The following is a 13,438-nucleotide window of genomic DNA, read 5'->3' as shown; positions in this document are numbered from 1 at the left end:
CAAATAAATTTTTCTAAACAACCTTAGATGAACACTATATGTATGCAAAGAAAATGTGGAAAAAGCCATCATCTTGTGCCCAACACTCTGAAGTTTATGGCTCCAAAACCAAGTATTTATTCTTGTGATAACAGGTCTTTGAAGTACTGTTTTAATTTAAGAAAAATTTAAAAATTTAAAAAACAAAGGAGAAAGTTTCTGTTTATCTGTTGTTAGTAAATAGTATTGGATTCATTTACTTGGTTTTATGCCTTCTTTTTCCTTTTCATTACAGTTGCTATTTAGCTTGCATTGTTTTAGTAATAGCCAAAAAAATATATGTTAGATCTCAAGATTCTCACTAAGAAAAGTGATGCTGGCAAGGAGTCATTATGTCTTTTTAAAATTTTTTATTGTTTTCAATTCTTAAGAAAACCAGAATTTTTATAACTCTGTAATATTTATTTTAGTGATTAAATATTATATATTAGAGGGACGCATTTTACACGTGGCAGAAATGAGACACATTGAACTTTGGTGCTTTTGCTAATACATTTTTATTAGCTAAAGATGAGCACATGCACACTAAGGCCCATACATGTATATATGCCAAATACAGAGTCAGCAGTATAGTTCTTGGTAGACACAGACACATTTGGAAAGTACCTAATTCTGACTCTAGCTTCCATCTCTTCCTCCATGCACCTGAAGAAAACTGTTACACTGAGTGTCCAGTCCTTTCCTGTGAGTAACCTTAGCATGACTCTAGGAGGACAAAAGTGGCACCAACATTAGATGGGAACAGATTTTTGTACAGAAGGAAAAGGGTCTTGTGCCTTTGTGTGCATGTAGATCTACTTGTAGTTTTTAATACAATTTATTAAATTATACAATAAATTCACTGTTCTTCTGGATTATACTAAGATTAGTATGTCAAGGTAGGTAGCTTGAAATAAGAATCTTTCCTTTGTTTTTCTGAGAGGAAATCAACAGACATTTGAAACTCCACTTTATTTTTTCTAGTCAACTTTGTATATGGCCTCCACTGTCTTTACCTCTCTCCGTCAAAACAATTATAAATAGATTTGCTAGCCTCAGCTCTTAAAAGTGTTGGCACTTCCAGTCATGATGGTTTGAACACTTCAGTGTTTGCACATCTTTCTGCTAGACTTCCCTTGCTTGTTTGCATAGATGAACTCCGTTAATGATTCCACTTCAGTGCCTACTGGGTTTTTTTTCCTGTTTTAGGGCTAATTACCATGAATAGTAGGTTTTAGAAGACATTAAGTACTTTTTTAAAAAGGTTATGTTACAGACTGCATAGGTACGTTGAACCTTGAAATACTTGATAGCTGCAATTTACTTTAAATGAAAAATGCCTGTAATTAAATTTCCATTTAAAAAGTAAGCCATTTATAGAGTACATTTTTATTACATTCCTCCTTTAGGTTTTGCATTTCAATGAAATAGTTACATTTTTATGACATCTTTTAATACATTGCTTAGTATTTAAAAAAAACAGCTGTAACATGACTGTGATGTTGGAAACTGCAAAATTATCTGCAGAATCTTTAAAAGATGACTTACTATGTTCTGTAAAATCTCAAAATTTGAAAAACTATTTAGACACAGTGAGAATCATTTCATCCAAGTCTCTTGACTGCAGTGATTAGACTGAACATATTCCTAACATTTTTCTTACTTTCTGCCTTCTGCTGGTGAGGAAAGGATAGAGAAAACATCAAGCATGTTTTCATGGTGTTTTAGTGTTTAATTTTCTGAAATTCTTAAATCATTTTGAGATTGATTTATTGGAAAGTTGTTGGTCCACACATAAATATCTTCAAGCCTCCACATTTCATGGAAGCTTTTGAACAGTAAGTAAAGGATTTTGAGCATAAGAAATAAAACCTTCACAAGAAGTAGGGCAAAAATATATGGACTTAATTCCGAGAATACACTAACATTTCAAAACCTTCCCTCCTTTTCAAACTTAATGTGGAACTCTGCTCTTTACTTCATTGCCTTTCTTTATGGTTATTCGTGTTCTTGTATGGTCCCTAGTATATGATTTTCCTTTTAGAATTAATAGACAAGTCATGGTCCTCTGAATAGAGAAGATTCAAACTCCTGAATAATACAATGAGGAACAAATGGGTTACTTTCAGTTTTTGTTCTTCTTTTCTCTTTTATGTGCTGTAACATGAGTTTCTGATTCATTCAGTTATGTATGCTCTCTCATGTCATAATCAGGCTTAATCTTTGGTGAGCTGGGGTCTGGAGTAGTCTAAGCTACATGGCTAAGTAAACGTTGTTATGAGATCTTAATGTGCTAATTACTGTATTTCTGAAACTCAGTGGTTGAAATGGCATCTAATATTCTTAGAAAATCTCTAACTATGCAGACTTTTTTGATATGTTTTGCCATATTGTCATTCATTTTAGTTTCTTCACTGTGATGATGTTAAATGATCATATACGAAATTTATCTTGTACACTCTTTTAGCTTGAGCCCAAAAAGTGTGAAAGAAATGTAGATTGATATTTATTATGGCTTTTTATATGTGATTATTTTTTATTTAACTTGCATTGCTAAGAAAAGTTATCATTATATGTTTAAAAACATACTGTTCTGTGTTTGTCCTTGCATTTAAAAATTTATTTTCCTAGAGTAAAAAGCATCTGCTTGCAAGTACAGAATTTCCACAACTTAACAAAACTTGTAGTTTTGAGATTTGTTCTGAAAAACACATATTTCTTCATCTCTGAACACTATCAGTAGTTTGTCCTGGAAGCCACAGTGATCTTTTAAGTCACATGAAGTTGTTTTGAGAATACTTCTGGATACTATGCATGTCTGTAAACCAGCTTATACTGACTTATCTACATTTCAAAGTCCAATGTAAATAAATAAGTATTGTCGCATAATTAAATTTTTAACACATAACATATTTAACATAAATATAATATTTAACATAAATATTTAACACTTGTATTTGTTCAGCAGCTTAAATTAAATTTTTACATATTTTACTTACTGTGTGATTAGTGATTCATATAAGGTGAAATAACTTCATGATTGCACTGTGCTGGAAAAATCCAGCATGTGCCAAAATGCCAAACATCTTTGTTAACTGTAGAATTAAGAATTGTTTAACTAGTTTCAATATTGAATATAGAATGAAGGACTTCTGTATGGATTAATTATGAAAACCTGCCCTGTTTATATTGGTTTTAGCATTGCCCTGTTCCTTCTGGATGTTTTAAATTACAGCAGTGTACATGTTATGTTTTAGTGGCTATGGTATATGAAAATATGTATGTGTATTGAGAATCATTTTTACAATCCTTGTGTTTTGAAGTAAATTATGTATTGATCAGAAAATCATACACATGTTTATCTAAGTGGTAAGCACCAGAATATTGACTTGGAGGAAGATAGTCTAGTGATTTTGGAAGTATAAACGTGTGGGAGTGTTTTCACACTCTCATAGCAGTGATGGCAAAAATAGGACAATAAAAAACAGGCAAGACATACCATAGACTGTAGCATCATAGAAAAGCAAAAGTCATCAGGACTTCAGCTCATCTGTGTAGGCATTTAATCTGATCTACAACAACCATTTTTATGTGCTTTGTAGTACTTCTGCTCCAGTTAAGGGTCGTAGTCTCGATGTCTATGTGGAAAACCACCATAACAGTAGCCCTAAGAGGACTGGAGGAAACCTGCAACCTGTGTCAAGTTTAAATTTCTGGCTAAGATAATGTCTACCCCATGACAGATAAATAATTCACAAACTTTCTCCAAAGATCAGGGCATTGTTCCTCTCATTCCAGAAAAGAATCCCTATTTGTTTTTCCAGTTTGCTTACATAGAGATTAAAGGATGGTAAAGGATTGTTAATGGAGATACAAAATAGCCCACTTTCCTATCCATTGTAATTGTGTATTCTGTGGTCAGGTTTCTTACGTTGCATGGTGGGGCATTATTCCACAGAAAAGATTAGAAAGGAAGAGTTACTAGAAATACAACAATCCTTAATGATAATCATGACGAGTTGCTGGAAAACCCTGCTAAATTAAAGCATGATGCATTTTCTCTCTCTTGAACCCTGTAGATCAAGGCAGGGTGGTGTAGGGAAGAGCCTGAGTCCTGGAATTAGTTTAAAATACAAAAGAAAATTAACAAAATGTTATGGCTTGCTCATTGCAGCATAGGCTAACAGCAGGTTTGCCTCTTGGACATGGAGATGCATAAGTTACCTCCACAGAAAGAAATATGTCTGTGAGTGTTCAGACTGTTCACTGACTGAAATGTCAGGTAGCACTAGCTTAGGTGTGGTGCCACAAAACTGCCTCTGTACAGCTTTTGGAATTACTGTATCCTAATGAGGTGGTGCCTTTATGAATTTGCAAGCATGTACCTGCCATAGACATCAGGTGTCTGTGCTCTGCCACTCACTGTAGGCATTTTCTCCATGAGGTAATGATTTTTATTGGTCTTTAAATCAATAGATTTGCATGTGAAAGACTAAGAACTCAGAGCAAAAATGAGACTGGGTTTTCCTTCACTGGTGAAGTTAACACTGGTCATGAGAAAATTCAAACAGATCATAAAAAATGTTTTTGATGAGTAGTGTTATAATTGAAGTAATTTCAGTAATGGGCAGTGCATAGGAGGTCCAATGAGTAGTTCCAGGTTGTGGGAGAGAGGGAGCTGGCAGAAACAAGGACTCTTCGGAGCAAGAGATGAAAATAGGTTATTTGTTATACCGAAGGATTTCTTACTCATTTGAAGGAGAGTAATTTAAATGTATTTTAAAGAGAAAATACGAGGAATTAGGTAAAGAGGACAGGGAAGTAGAAGTAATCTAAAACTTAAGGAGACAACTGTCCTGACTTCTGTGCATCATAAAGACATAATTAATATAATTATTCTAGGACTTCAGTGAAATCTGAAAAGGTTCTTTTGCGTTCTTTTGAAATAAAATTATTTGTGGAGGAACTGTCTGTAATGACTTAATTTCTGTTATAATATATCTTGACTCTGGAAAATAACTGATAGAGCCCAATTTAAGATACTAATGGTTAAAAGTATTAAGCTATTTATTGGTTGGGTTTTTTTCCCCCCTGGAGTTCTGTAGCTTTGTTCTGGCTTTTTAAAACTTGGTGGTAATTTCACTGGACTGTTTTTAGAGCCAGCTACTGTATTTTGTATCCATCAGCATCATTTCATTGGCTTGAATGAAATAATAGTGCTTTACATAATCTGTTGACCTAGTCATTTTCTCTTGAGAGCTTATCATCAGTGAAACAATAGAAGAGGAGAAATATGCATAAAAATATTAACTGAAATTTTCTTTGGTTGAAATATTATATAATAATTTTACTTGTATAGCATCAGTAAAGCCAAATATGAGGTCACTTGCCTAGAGAAATCTTCATTTGAAGACACAGAAAATTCAGTTCCTTGCAAAGACAGTACAGAATCTACCTGATCTGAGTCCAAAATTTGTTCATAATTTATCAGTGTGGGGCTTCCTTTTTTAGATACTTCTACAGCAATGAGAATATTTTGTGGGGCACAGTTTTTTGGGTTAGAGAGGAAAATAAATAAGCTGAATATAAGCCTCAGGTATTTTTCCATGGTTTTAAAATATCTAAGTGATAAATTTGCACTTCTAAAATACAATGAAACCCAAACTTACTGTCTCATAGTTAAAGGTCTTCTACTTGAAAGCCTGAAAGTTTCTTTAATATAACTAGAACTCAATGGGGAATTCCATCTAGGAGTCTGCCTAGGTACACTGATGGAGTAGCAGGAATGGGCACTTAATTATTGCTCTGTTTAATTGAAGAGTTAAGATACTGATTTCTTTAGTTTTTTGTAGGCTATCACATTTATTTTTCCCCCCCTTATTAATGGGTGTATTACTGAACTGTAGCAAGGGAACAGAGGGAGGATTTATTTTCTTCTTAAAAGGAATTTGGCAGGTTATATTTTATCTAAAGATAAATTTTGCTTTTAAATAAAACAAACCAAACCCACAAAGTCTATCAATCCTGTTTTATATAGGAACTTTTTTTCTGACTATATTAATTTTAAAATAAGTGCAATATTAAGGTCTAACTTTGCCAAACATTGAACTTGTCTGAAGTGTTCTCTGAAATTTGTACCTGTTTAAGTAAAGACAAATGTTTCCAGATGATAGAGATGCCACCTCTTTTGAAATAAATTTCCTAATGCATAACTATGTTATTGAAGCAAAGAATTTTAAGACCTAAAATCCTTTCTACTACCATAAATCACTTATTTTTTTCCAAATGGAACACAAGAGCAATCATAATAGTTCATTTATTTATGTATGGGTTTGAGGCATTATCCTTATTCCTTTCCTGAGCTTATTTGAAATGTTCATGTAACAAACTTCTGGTATGTTCACTTACAACCCAGTTAATTATTCTCCAAAGGGGTAGAGTAAAAAGATTAATGTGATTTTAATAAAGACAAGAGAGAAAAGAAAGAAGAAATAAAACCAGAACCTTTGGTTTTGCCACTTCAAGTAGTCCTTGGATGAATTAGTGTGGTGGGGCTTACCTGAAACACAGGCTTATTCTAGTTGCAATTTTGAAGTGTCTGTATATGGTCCTTCTGTTAAATGGAAGTTGCATAGCAGTACTAAGCCTGCAGAAATACAGCTGAGGATTACCTAAATTGTTTGTACTTTTTAAAATGTTTCAGTTTTATTTTAAACTTTTTAAGTCAGTATTTCTCAGAGCTAATTTTGTTTAAGCCAACGATCACCAAAATTGTTCCTTCCTTCCCAATATAATACTCCCAAAACTTAAATTTGCCCTAAATATTTTCATATAGTGTTGTTTCTTTGCTAGAATACAGATAGCTGTCTCAATAATTGATATGATCTGTGCAGATGGATACTTTTCTATGTAATGAGTCTACTTAAGCTTAACACAGCTAATTTTGTGCTCCAAGCAGACATGCTCCTGCTGTGCTGGCCCACAATCAAGTACAAAGGATAAGTGATTGAATCACGTTGAGATTAAATAACTTTTCTGCTTATCTCAAATTTTTATCATAGTTTGAAAACTATGTTGTTTAAAACATCATTTTTAAATGAATCTAAATCAAATTAAACATTTCTCTATTATCACGAGTTATCCAATATTTTAAGTAATTGAATTTACATGACAGATTTCTTAGTCCAGCTTTGGAATGGTTATACACACTCGTATTGAGTTATTAGGGGAATGCAAGAAAGATGGTTAGAGATCATCAGCTGCTGCATCAAGTACATTATTGCATCTTTTGGTAGTTAAGCTTACAGACACATGGTTGTGGCTTTTTTCAGGCTGTTAAAACATGCAGCATGAAAACCCAAGTTACTGTAAAACAATCAGTGATGTAATTGGAATTAAATGTACATAGTCTGTTAATGTGTATCAAAGAATATTATATTTCTGTATCAAAATAAACTGGTAGAAATCAGTAACTGAATTCTTGTTTTCCATTTCAGGTTAAGAGGTGGAGAACTGAATTTCAGTTTTCATACACAAAATAATATTATGTGGATACTTGCATTATTCTGTCTTATCTTGGTTTTAAATAGTGGATTAAAATCTTTATATAAAAAGCCATGAGTGGTTTATAGTTCTCTCTATTTTGTGTTTGTCTGTTTTTAAGATGTTTCAGGCCTTCAGGTATTATCTGAGATTACCATTTCTTGCTAGATCTGACAGGATTCATGTTCTCTTTCAGGAGACGCTGATAGATTGGTGTGATGAAAAGGAACTTAATTTGATTTTAACAACTGGAGGAACAGGATTTGCACCGCGAGATGTCACTCCAGAGGTGAGATAGTCCTGGAATAGAAAAATCTGCCCTTTGGTGTAGAAATTCATGAGTCTGGAGGAGGAGGGTGATTTACTTTCTTTTTTTTTTTAAATTTCCTCTTTAACTTTACGTTGCAGTATTTGTGGACAGGTTAAGTGCTACACAACTTGGAATCAGAAAAAAGTAATAGAAAATATAGCACAAGAGAATTACTTTGACCTTGGCTTCTGACCCAAAACGATTTTCATACTAAAATGTGGTATATTATAATGGTTTTCCAGTCCCTGTACAAAACATTCTAATTCTAAAAAAATTCTAATGGCTTTATGGCATAATTTTCCTTACCACTGCAGTACAACACTGCTAAGCAAAATCTTGTGTGGCTTTTGTTATGTCTTGTGCAAGGAAGAGTGGAATAAGAGAGATCCTTTAATTCTCTCTTGCAGAATAGTGCATTGACAACTCCTGCATTGTAGGTAAGAGCATGAGGCAGACAGAAGGGAGAAAAAATTCTATGCAAAGCTACTATGGATCTGCTTGTTGAAAAAATCTAAGCAGGCACAGAGGTGGAGGTAATCTGTACCAGTAAATATTGCTCAGGAAATTTGCCTACATTACACTTGCATGGAGCTAAAGTTGATGGGGAAAAATGAGAAGCTTAACCTAATGAACTCATGACCATGAGTTGTCATGTGAAATGACTGTGTGATTGTTCTTGAAGTATTTCGGTATAGTTCCAAATTAGATTAACATGAACTTTTAAAATCACATATTTTATTTGGTATGATTATGTTCACTAAAGGGCAGAATTAAGATTGAGTTGTGTTTATTTGCATAATTAAACACATCTAGATTTCTCTTAAGTACTCTCATGTATGTTTTCCATTTCTTAGACTCTCAGGTTGATTTGAGTTCTTTATAGCATATCTAGAATGCTTTTTACTTACAAATGTGTTTTGTTGCATGCCTGAAGTTAATTTTTTTCCCATTAGGAATACAAAAACATTTTTTAATTTCTTGTATAACATTTGTGTAACTAGAGAAACACGTTAACTAAATGCTCCTGTTCATTACTTCTGCTGGTTTTAGATCATGTACTAGAAACCTTGAGTAACTGAAACCTGGGTGGGGGGCAGTCTGTGTCTCAGGAAATGGGAACAATGTTAAGATGAACACATCGTGACACCTAGTGAAACTGATCTTGCACGTTACTCACTTTGATAAAGCCACCACAAGTGAAAAGTGAGTTGGTTCAATTTGTCTCTTGCTTGCAAACTAACATAATGCTTTTGAAGGTTGTGTTACCAGGACTGTGTAGAAGGAGGGATGAATTTCTGCTTCAGTTTTCCTTTCTGCAGGGTCAAGCCTAGGCAGCAGTACCAGATGAAGCGTTGTAGCCAGTGCAAAAAATTAGCCACAGATTCTCAACCGGCATTTGGGACAAAAGAGAAACAAATGAGAACTCTGCACATAAACACTTAGTACTTTCTTTACACTGCATTGCTGTTACTCAAACTAATTATCACAGGCAGGGATGATTTTTTTCATCAGTTTTGTTGAGTAAGCCATTCTGAAAATTATCTGAATTATTACTGTATCTCTGTATAATAAAAACACATTGATATAAAAATCACAAATAACTTGTACTGCAGAAAAACTGCATTGTTTTTAAGCAAAATAGATGTTCAAGACTTGGACTGATCATAGCAGAAACAAGTGTCCTGACTGTCACATTAGTCCCATATTTAAAAAGAACTCATACAGGAGAGTCTTTACTCACTTTTCACTTAGTTAAGTTGCATTAACTTAAATCACAGTGGAAATAGAGAGTCCCAAGTTTATGACAAAGTGTTGATGACAAGCATTGTTCCTTTGATGGGATTTATTACAAAAAAAAAAATCAGTTTGCCAGTATGTGTCATAATAAAAACATATGAAGAAGCCTAAGTTTTGTCCCCATATTTTATGTCTTTTGGATCAATGAGAAAACCCAAAATGGAAAATTCATTATGTCAACACGAAGTGTGCAATAACAAGCCTTTAGGAAAACTTGCATTGATGTAGGAAATGGTTTTCATCCCTTGTGTGTATGGTGTTGGTTCAGCACGCTCTCATCACTGAACTGATAATGAAAGGATGGGATCATAGTATTATGCTATTGAGATGTCATCTTTAAGATGTTAATTTAAAACTTTAATTTAAAACTTTTAAGAATTTAATTTGATAATATTTTTCCTTAGAATATAGACAGTAGTCTGTTGAGTCATACGTCCACTGGTATGTTTCAGTCCTGCTTCTCCATAATTCCCCTGTACTTTGGATTACAAAGTGGGTTTCTCTGTTTCTTTTCTAGTATAGATACATAATTGCTATTGTACCTACACAACAAAGGCAGTAACCAAGAATAATTGCAACCCAAAGACTCAGCATTAATTGAATTTTATAATTCTTGATAAAATTGAAATTAAGTGCTTAGCATGATATAGCTAAAAATGGCTTCTTGATACCTCAGAAATATATAATTAAGCATCCCAAAAAATTAGTAGTTTCCTGACTCACTTTGTCTTTTGAACAGTATATCAGAACCATTCCAAGTTGTTGCAGTTGTTTCAGTGATGTGTAATAACATTTTTTTCTTGTAATGGAATAGAAGATTTTAGGAATATTCGCATAATCTGATTCTCCTTGCCCGTCTGAGCCCTAAATTTATAGCCTCAGTGTTGTCAGTGCATGGAGAGGAGCGTTTGAATTAGTTCCTACGATTCACATTTTGGGGGGTGAAGGTCACTTTACTTATGCATTGTGAATATCCTTCACTTTCTTGACTACACAACTAGAAGTGATGAAATGCATGTGTTAAAAAACCAAATTCACTCAATGGATGGCTGAATTTGAAAGTGAGTTATAGGCATTACTAGTGAATGCTGGAATTCTTAACTGTTATGGCAGTTAGTGTTAGTTTGCATTTCTACTAAAGCTGAAGTGTAAGCCTAATTTTTTAGATACAACCACTTTTTTTTTTTACAGTGTAATTTCACATAAAAATTATGGAAATAGTCTTTAAATCTCTGCTGGAGTTTGTTCATACAGTCTGCTTGTTGATTTGATAAGTCTTTGTTGCTGGACAGAGATCCAAGTATGGCCCAAGTTAATTTAGGGAACTTTAACTTTGTATTTCCAGATGCAAACATTTATTTCTTGGAACTACAATACTTCAGTGGTAATTCTTACAGAATGTTGATAACAATATACATTAACTTCTGTGAAAAAAAATTAAATGATGTTGCAGCATTTTTATCAATCACTAGGAATCCTTCTGAGATATTTATATATTTCCTCTGTTGCTCAGTACAAAAGGAAAGAAAAAAATCTCATGTATATGGGTGCTCTGCTCAATTTTCTGTCTTCTGTATTTTTACATTTATTCTTTTGCAAAATTGTACATTCAAAAAATTCACTTGTCTGTCTCCTAACATTCTTCTAGCTGTTTCCTTATCCTTTGTCTCTAGTGTGATTCTGTCCAAGTCTTGTTTGCCCATCACTGAGACTAATTTTTTGTACTTAGATAATAGCAGTAGAAATCAACATATTGTCCTCAACTGATGATAGACATTCTTGAACTGTGTGACAATGTGTATTCACAACTAGTTCATCCACTCTGCAGGTAATTTTGAGCCCTAAGATTTTAAGATAATAGTTTATAAAAAACAGAGAAGAACTAAATGTATTCTAGCATGTAACACCAGACAGATGTTTCCTTACAGTCTTCCTACTTTTTGAGTGTTCTGGAAAATTTATGAATGCTTCTTTCAGTTCTTGCTGTTTATATTCTTCATTATTTATGGACTGGCTTAAAATGTATTTAGACACATATATGTTTTAATTTAGTCTGAAAATATATGCATACTTCTTTATTCTTTCATCAGAGTTCTCTAGTCCATGAAAAGAAATCGTTGTTCTCTGGAGCTCCCTTCTATTCATCAATGTTTCTGAAAAATCATGCTCAGAATGAACAAAATACTCCACACATACCATACAGAAGCCAAGTTTGAATAGAAGAAAGTCTAAGTTCTTCTGCAATAGGTCTTTTTATATTCAGTTCAAAATTGTGCCAGCATTTTTATAATTATTGCCAAATGCAAATTTTCTGTCATTTGGCTCTCCCACATTCTCTAAGGTATCTTGCATGGACTTTTCTTCAAATTCCATTTTACTTCACAGAGTACTTTAATATCTATATCCTTCCATTTCTCTGTCTCAAGTAATGTTGGAAACCCTCTTGATCTTTATTATTTTCAGTTTTCATGTGTTTTGTCTGTTTGCTTCCATTTGAACTTTGTAAATGAAATAAGATGGTTATGACACAGTAGGATTGTCATGTTATAACTATACTCTCACAGCAACACATTCCATCAAAGTAACCCAAATCCAGAGAGACGTAAACTTTTAAAATAACAGTTTCCATTTAATAGGCAGCAATTTAAACTAGAAATAATATATAGGAGGTTTTTGTCCTCCCTGGTTCAAATACTGCCTTTCCAGAGCAGCAGGATTTCTAGTATTGCTTGTTGTGGATGTAGGACTACTTCTGTTACTCCTCAGCAATATTTTATTATTGGCACTGGACCAAATGAAAATAATTTCCATTTTACAGACTGTCACTTCAGGATGGCTCCATAGTGTGGAGGAATGAAGCCTTCATCTCACATGGGACATAAGTAATTTTGTGGCAGGAATAATATGAAATTGTGCAACCTGTAATTACCCAGGCTAATGTTTCAGTCTTTCACCCTTCAGTATTCCAGGTACCCTCCAATTTAATAACTATTTTAAGAAAATATTTTTGTAGTCTCTTTTAAAACTGTAGCTTTTCATATGTCTTAATGGAGCTCTTGCTCTGAGTTAAGTTTGATTTCAGAGCTGTTGTATAACGATATGTGCTGTGTATGGATGACATCTGACACTGTGATTTGCCATCAGACCTTCTGAGGCCTTCATAGTTAGAAAACCATTTCCAACCCAGCTTGCTTCTAAAGGGTTGGCGTTACAGAACCTTGCCACATACATCTCATCAACAAAGGTCCTTAAATGGAGCAGATTGCTCTGTGACAGACTCCTTCCAAATTCTGTGCTACTCTTTTAGAAGTATATCAGAAACTCTGTAAAGTAAAATTCTCTTTTTCTTAGTCCTTTAGGCAGTTCTTAGCTTATACAATTAGATCTTTATCTAGTCTGCTTTAATTTTTCAATAAAATTATTATTTGATGCGTTGCATTTGGTGTTATAAAATTCAAATATATTTATGTGCCATAATACTTCAATTTAAAACTATATTTAGATTTTTGATCTCTCTTGGGAAGGCATATTATTATAGCAGAATTGATACGCTTAGTTGTAGAACACTTCACTAAACATCTATTACCAGTTTCTTTGAGAAGCAGCAGTACACAAATTATTTGTATCACACACTGTCAGTTTACAGAAATACCACAGTATTATATTTCAGTTTAGAGACATTCCACTTTGATTTAGCTGACTTACAAAGGCCTAGAGTGCCTCTCCTCTCCTCTCCTCTCCTCTCCTCTCCTCTCCTCTCCTCTCCTCTCC

At 33.6% G+C, this 13,438-nt stretch overlaps 1 protein-coding gene across 27 annotated transcripts in view; it reads left to right on the top strand.

Annotated features, from left to right (window-relative positions):
- Window positions 1-13,438, top strand: part of GPHN (gephyrin) — a 264,585-nt gene that overhangs the window by 127,453 nt on the left and 123,694 nt on the right. For all 27 annotated transcript variants that reach the window (XM_033515109.1, XM_015630244.2, XM_033515125.1 and 24 more), the window contains exon 4: window positions 7,757-7,849. In XM_033515109.1, the coding sequence (XP_033371000.1) occupies window positions 7,757-7,849 (93 nt within the window). The remainder of the gene's footprint in view (window positions 1-7,756; window positions 7,850-13,438) is intronic.

Source organism: Parus major, chromosome 5 (genome assembly GCF_001522545.3).
Source record: "Parus major isolate Abel chromosome 5, Parus_major1.1, whole genome shotgun sequence".
NCBI classification, from domain to species: domain Eukaryota; kingdom Metazoa; phylum Chordata; class Aves; order Passeriformes; family Paridae; genus Parus; species Parus major.
This window is presented reverse-complemented; position numbering and strand designations above follow the sequence as displayed.